Source organism: Ochlerotatus camptorhynchus, unplaced genomic scaffold (assembly GCF_037179485.1).
Source record: "Ochlerotatus camptorhynchus isolate MF236.1 unplaced genomic scaffold, CSIRO-AGI_Acam_v1.1 ptg000099l, whole genome shotgun sequence".
NCBI lineage: Eukaryota > Metazoa > Arthropoda > Insecta > Diptera > Culicidae > Ochlerotatus > Ochlerotatus camptorhynchus.
The window spans coordinates 3,139,823-3,145,822 of NW_027040589.1; the positions used below are offsets into that span (position 1 = coordinate 3,139,823).

General features: G+C 40.4%; 2 protein-coding genes across 3 annotated transcripts; one reads left to right on the top strand and one right to left on the bottom strand.

Moving 5' to 3' along the window:
• The first annotated feature begins 574 nt into the window (after positions 1–574).
• On the top strand, positions 575–1,337 carry LOC135698916 (E3 ubiquitin-protein ligase TRIM37-like). The gene is made up of 3 exons (XM_065219067.1): positions 575–1,014; positions 1,069–1,195; positions 1,252–1,337. The coding sequence occupies exons 1-3, from the start codon at positions 627–629 to the stop codon at positions 1,313–1,315; spliced, it is 579 nt and encodes a 192-aa protein (XP_065075139.1). The 5' UTR covers positions 575–626; the 3' UTR covers positions 1,316–1,337.
• A 131-nt stretch (positions 1,338–1,468) lies between these two features.
• wds (WD repeat-containing protein wds) lies at positions 1,469–3,292 on the bottom strand. 2 transcript variants are annotated; one of them, XM_065219069.1, is made up of 5 exons: positions 3,200–3,292; positions 2,859–3,141; positions 2,690–2,786; positions 1,995–2,620; positions 1,469–1,931 (listed from the first exon to the last, which is right to left on the bottom strand). In XM_065219069.1, exons 2-5 carry the CDS (start codon positions 2,988–2,990, stop codon positions 1,743–1,745), a joined length of 1,044 nt encoding a protein of 347 aa, XP_065075141.1. In that variant the 5' UTR covers positions 2,991–3,141; positions 3,200–3,292; the 3' UTR covers positions 1,469–1,742. The 2 variants fall into 2 exon arrangements, with proteins under 2 accessions (XP_065075141.1, XP_065075140.1); XM_065219068.1 differs by having other exon boundaries at positions 2,856–3,141; positions 3,200–3,291.
• Between the last annotated feature and the right edge of the window lie 2,708 nt (positions 3,293–6,000).

Genomic DNA, 6,000 nt, shown 5'->3' on the forward strand with positions numbered 1-6,000 from the left:
GAACAGTAGCGTGATTCAATGTGCAATCCAGCTTTCCATGCTCGGTAATGGCGGCCTGTTGGTTTGATTAAATGTATCCTTCACTGTGCGTTTTGACGCTATCTGGATGTTCGGATTTTGACCCCTCCCTTTCCCTCTCCCAGGAACAGAAGAAAATGGAACAACATACGCCCTCCAGTAAGTGTCAAAAAGCACAGTGAAGGATACATTTATCCATACAAACAGACCGCCATTACCGAGCATGGAAAGCTGGATACACTTTAATAGAAAGTGAAATTTTTTTAACATTTCAAAGTTTGAAACACTCTAAATTAACGTGTATAACACATCGAACCAAGGTGAAATACACTTAAAGTAAATGTGATTCTGCATTTAAAAAATCAAATGTTTAAACACTTCGATCAAACGTGTGAAATTTTTTGAGTGTACGCGCCTGCCACTGATGGGCTGTGTACATCATACTATACATAATTTGAATTTCGAAGCCTGCTGAATTTTTCGGTTTTCACGTTTGTGAACCATTTAAAAAAAAATACCAGTATATTTTTAAAAAAATCAATCATCCCATCTTAAACCAAGTTAGGAATCGAACGAAACTACCAGAGTGCCCACCGTACGCTTTCAGCATGTCATCTCAGGACAAATTCCCTGATTCGGAACTTTCTCTACTGTTGGAGTGTAGCATCTGCTTGGGCGTTCTGCGCGATTGCCGGATGTGCCCAGATTGTTCCCATTCCTTCTGCCGGGAGTGCGTGGAGCGTTGGCTGCTCCAACAAAGCACCTGTCCCTACTGCCGATGCTCCATGCAAACCAACCGGCTGGTCAAGGTCTATCTGATCAATCAACTTGTCGAGACGGTTCAGCGGCAGCTTGCGGAAGAAATCCGGAACCGATGTCCGGCACACGAGAAACATCAGCTTTTGTTGGCATGCTTGCGGTGCAAACAATCCGTCTGCGTAGACTGTTGGTTTTCGGACGGTCACGTGGAACACAAGGATCAGGTCGTTCCGTTGGGTGAGTAGGAGTGAGACCGATTTGGATGGATTCATGTTGAATTTGGTATTTCAGGAATCGCGTATGAGCATTTTTATCGACAGACGATGCAAAATTCGAAGGATGCTTCCGGAGACAGTGGACCGAATGAAGCTGCCTCTTTGCGGGACAAAATGGCAGTATTATTCGATGGAAAACGGGAGTACGTTAAGTAATATTAAAATTGGAATTTGTAATTCATAATATTGCAATTTTCAGTGCTGCATCGTTGGGCGACATTCTGGAAATTATGGAAAAGCTTCGAATTGACGATAAGAACTGAGATTTTCTGTTTTACACTTTTGACATCATTCCTAGTCATATTTTACAAGTATGACGCACTTCCGTTTCTAGCTAATGATTAAAATATATTTGAATTTGTGACTGAAAATTTGAAGACAATAAATAAATAAATAAAATCTTCATTCACCGCTAATTCATTATTGATTTTATTTCACTTACTTCAAAAGTCAAACGTCTTATCGAACACAATCGTACAGTTACTATCGATATTATGTAAAAGTAGATTTTACACACTGCTTAGAAGTTAGTTCCATTCATATATGCCTATTACTTTAAATCAAATTCATATTTCCCGAGCTGGATCATCAGAACCATGCTGGATAGTTGGAAGTGGTGGCGGTGGCTGCAAAGCCATTGCTCCACTGAGACCTTGACGTGCCCCCGGCCAACTATCTGCGGGCCCAATTTTATGTGTCGCTCTTCCACAGCTTTATCGTCTTGTCGTTCTCGAGCGCAGCCGAAGCGATGATATTCTCCGTGGGATGGCACGCGGTGCACAGAACCGTATCGGTGTGACCCTGCAAGCACTGCACGATTTCCTTGCTCTGCAGATTCCAAATGTACACCATGTTGTCTTCACTGCCGGAAACGATCCACTGAAAGGTGACAAAACAAATGTTACAAATTTGCTCACGAAACGTCAGCTGGAAGTTTCTTACCTTTCCACCTGTAACGGAGAAGTTCGCAAAGATGCAATACTTTTCATTCTTGTGCCCGGTGTATGTCTTGAGGCACTTGCCCTTGGAGTAATCCCAGAGCTTCAGCGTATTATCCAACGTGGCGGCCAGAATGTACTTTCCATTGGGCGAGAATTTGACGAACGAAACCGGAGGATTATCGTCGTCGATGAGCGTCTTCAGACACTGACCGCTGGCCGTGTCCCAGATACGACACAGCCCATCGTAACTGGAAGAAACAATGAGCGAACCGTCCCGGTTGAAGTGCACGGCCGAAACGGGATCCGAGTGGGCCGGAAGTGTCTTGAGGCATTTACCCGTCCGGACATCCCAGATTCGAACCGACTCGTCGAACGATCCCGACACTATCAGGTTGCTCTGCGGGTTGAAGTTGCAACAGAAGACGTAGTTGGTGTGTCCCTTCAGGGTTTTCAAACACTTTCCCGAGCTCAGTTCCCAAATCTTAAGCGTCTTATCGTCGCTGGCTGTCACCAGCAGGCGACTGTCGCTCGACCACGCCACATCGCTGATCCCGAGCTTGTGACCGGATATTGTCTTCTCAAACTTACCATCGTAGGCGCCCCAAATTTTGATCAATTTGTCCGCGGCTAAAAGATAAAAACCAAAATTCACTCACAAACAAAAAATCTACACAACTTCTCATGAAGCAAACGTACAAGAACTGGCCAGCCACTCGCCATTGGGACTAAATTTTACGGCGGAGACTGCTTTGGTGTGCCCAGCAAGTGTAAACTTCAGAGTATAGTTTGGTTTCTGCAATTGAATAAAAAAGAGAATGCTCCAATATTAGAAGAGTTTCTACCACACATAAAACCCACTCACCACGGAGAGTGACTGCCGATTTTGGCTGGAGGGCGCATGCTGGCTTTGTGAAGAAGGTGGAGCATTCTGGATCGGCGTCGGAATGTGTATGGGATGTCCTCCGTGACCGACGGGACCTCCGATAGGAACCATCATCAGGCGTTGCGGAGATTTTTGTTTACACGGCAACTGCTGCCGACTCTTCTTTCCACGCGAGTGACCTTCGTCTTCTTACTTCACTGCTGCCGTAGCCTGCCTGCCCCTTGCGATCCCACCTTTTTTCTTCGATGGAAGCCACAGCGGCAAGCTAAAATATATTCAACATTTTACCGATGACTTCCCGGGATATTCCAATCGAAAATTACCAACAAACGCGACTCGTTGATCCAACTTTCGACAAACACACTTTAGCGGAAGTTTTAGAGCGAATTTACACGGTAATATTGGAAAATTTGGCGGCGGAACAATCTGCACGTAAATAAACGAAATTTAAAATTTCGCGTTCTCTTTCTCATTCGATGAGAAGGCTTGGGCAAAGCAGAATGTCAAAAAACAAAGCGGCATTTTTTTTTTGTATTTTTGCCGCCCGCTTAGAACCGCCACGTGGGTTCGAGAAATGAATTTACATTTTGCACTGAGACAAAAGGTATATCATTCGAAATTTAGTGATCGTGCACGCTATTTTAGGCAAGGTGACTACATATAGGTGTTCTAATATGTCAAATTCATGATTCAGCCATGTTGGATTTTTGTATGGGACAGCGACCGAGTTTGTTTAAAATTTGCTCTAAAACCGCACTTTTCCCCCCGCAAACTCCTCGCCTATATAGTGACAAAGCTGTATCACCATTTATATACCCACCATGATTTTAGGTTGTGTTCCATTTCATGAATTTTCACTTTAATTTGACAGATGAATTTTCAAATAAGGATGTGTTCCATTTGGTGAAATTCTCACTTAAATTTGACATTTCAAAAATAAATTATAATGTTCGAAAATCCCTCTGTTGTTGATCGTCTGATTTTCGAGAAAAATGTTATTCCTGGTCTGTCAGAAACAAGTCTCAAGTTTCTACCGTATCCAGTTGTTTCCTTTTTTGTTGGTTTGTTTGACAGCAGCTTTTCTGCTTGGCGAAAAGTGAGAAATCTAAAAATGTCAGTTACTCGAGGTGCTTCAAAAGCAGCTCTGAAATTGCTCATGATTAGGAGGTGTCTTGCCCCTTGGTTCAAATTAAAGTAACCCGCATAAACGCGAACCATAAATTGACCTTACCTAAAATGGTTAAAAATTGTTTATAATCCCTGCTAAACTTTAACTGAAATGGTTATGGAACTTTACATGAACGTTTAATGATAAAGTTTCAACCTTATGTATTATGGTTTTTTGGAACTGGACCTTACAAATAATGGGTTGTTAAGAACCATTACCATTCCAAATTCTTGTTTTCTCCATACATTTTCAGAAAGAGAACTATATAAGAACGTTTTTACTTATGATTTGAGAACATTAATGGTAATGGTTATGGTAGTCAGTAAGGTCCATTAATGGTTTTGTATTATCGCTCAACTTTACGTGGAATATATCGTGAATTGGTAATCAGTAAATTACAGGCAACCAATTCGCGATATATTCCACATAAAGTTGATCGATGTTACAAAACCATTCGTGGACCTTACTGACTACCATAACCATTACCATTAAAGTTCTCAAACCATAAGTTAAAAGGTTCTAATATAGTTCTCTTTCCGAAAATGTATGGGGAAAACAAGAATTTGGAACGGTAATGGTTCTTAACAACCCATTATTTGTAAGGTTCAGTTCCACAAAACCATAATACATAAGGTTGAAACTTTATCATTAAACGTTCATGTAAAGTTCCATAACCATTTCAGTTAAAGTTTAGCAGGGATTATAAACAATTTTTAACCATTTTAGGTAAGGTCAATTTATGGTTCGCTTTTATGCGGGAAACACACTGCAGTCTTTTTTATATCTTATTTTTTATATTCTTTTAAAGATTCACTTATGGAATACTGAAAAAAAGAGTTTTACTTAAATGAAAAAATATTCAATTTATATTGAAAAAAAATAGTTACAAAAAAGGGCCCACGTCAAAAATTAATATGTTTTCGATAAAATTCCATCGGAAAACCCCTCGATTGTTTATGTTTTGATATTTTGGCATGTTTTGAAACAAACGGCCCAACTTGGTGCATTTGTACAAGTGATCTCATTTGATTCAGTTGAAAAAATGGAGAACGCAGTGATTTCGGAAGCAATTCCCTTTGTTTATCCGAAAATATGTGACTCCTGATGTGAATGTGAATCACACCGGGCTGTCACTAGGAAGTATAGTATCAGCAAGGCATCAGTTGGGAAAATTCTTCTGAAACTAAAAACGTTGGAATCAGTGGTGAATCCTTGGGTGAATCACCCTGGCAGAGGCAGGAATCGCAAAACGGATGCGAGAACGGACACCAAGATCATGTGCGAAGTCAAGAAGAACACGAAAGTATTTGTCCGCGAGATCCAGGAAACCCTTCATCTATTAGTTTCCGGTCGAACTGTTCACGGAGAATTGAAACAACTCAAAATCGAGATAGAAAGTACTTAAAAATAAGTACTCGCCTATCACTATTGTTTTGGTTTAAATTTTGTTCTCATTGAAAAGTAATTTTAACTTAAAATCAAGTGTTGTGATTAGACTTTATGTTGGGTGAAAAATTACTTGCATCGTGCGCCATATTTTTCGTCAGCTGGAGAAGCATGCAAGGGAGTGGTTTGTTTGCTGAAGGTAATTTAATGTCCAAACATCTAAATTAAAATATATTTCTAGGTCCAAAAAGTTCTAACTAATGCAACGTCTTGACAACGGGTGCTTCGGAAGCCATAATCCGGATGTGGAATCTACTTAACTTTTGCACTACTCGGTATGTTTGTAAATTATGAAATATAAACACTTGCTAAATCTTCCCTCGTTTTCAAACTTTTCAGAATCCACTACTTTTAAAAGATCTGCAGCGACCGGATCAATACATTCAAGAAAATTATTTAAAAAAGACGCCTAATTTTATTAAAACTAAGAACAGGTACATTTTACTCAAAGCGAAGTCTTCGTAAAGTACTTAAAATTAGATTCTTTGCGAACAACTCAATTTTGACTGG

Coding starts and splice junctions, on each gene's coding strand:
- LOC135698916 (XM_065219067.1), top strand. CDS start 627: ATGTCATCTCAGGACAAATTCCCTGATTCGGAACTTTCTCTACTGTTG. Junction 1,015..1,068: donor GGATCAGGTCGTTCCGTTGG/GTGAGTAGGAGT, acceptor TTGGTATTTCAG/GAATCGCGTATGAGCATTTT. Junction 1,196..1,251: donor TTATTCGATGGAAAACGGGA/GTACGTTAAGTA, acceptor TGCAATTTTCAG/TGCTGCATCGTTGGGCGACA.
- wds (XM_065219068.1), bottom strand. CDS start 2,990: ATGATGGTTCCTATCGGAGGTCCCGTCGGTCACGGAGGACATCCCATA. Junction 2,621..2,689: donor CGAGTGGCTGGCCAGTTCTT/GTACGTTTGCTT, acceptor TTTATCTTTTAG/CCGCGGACAAATTGATCAAA. Junction 1,932..1,994: donor TCTCCGTTACAGGTGGAAAG/GTAAGAAACTTC, acceptor GTCACCTTTCAG/TGGATCGTTTCCGGCAGTGA.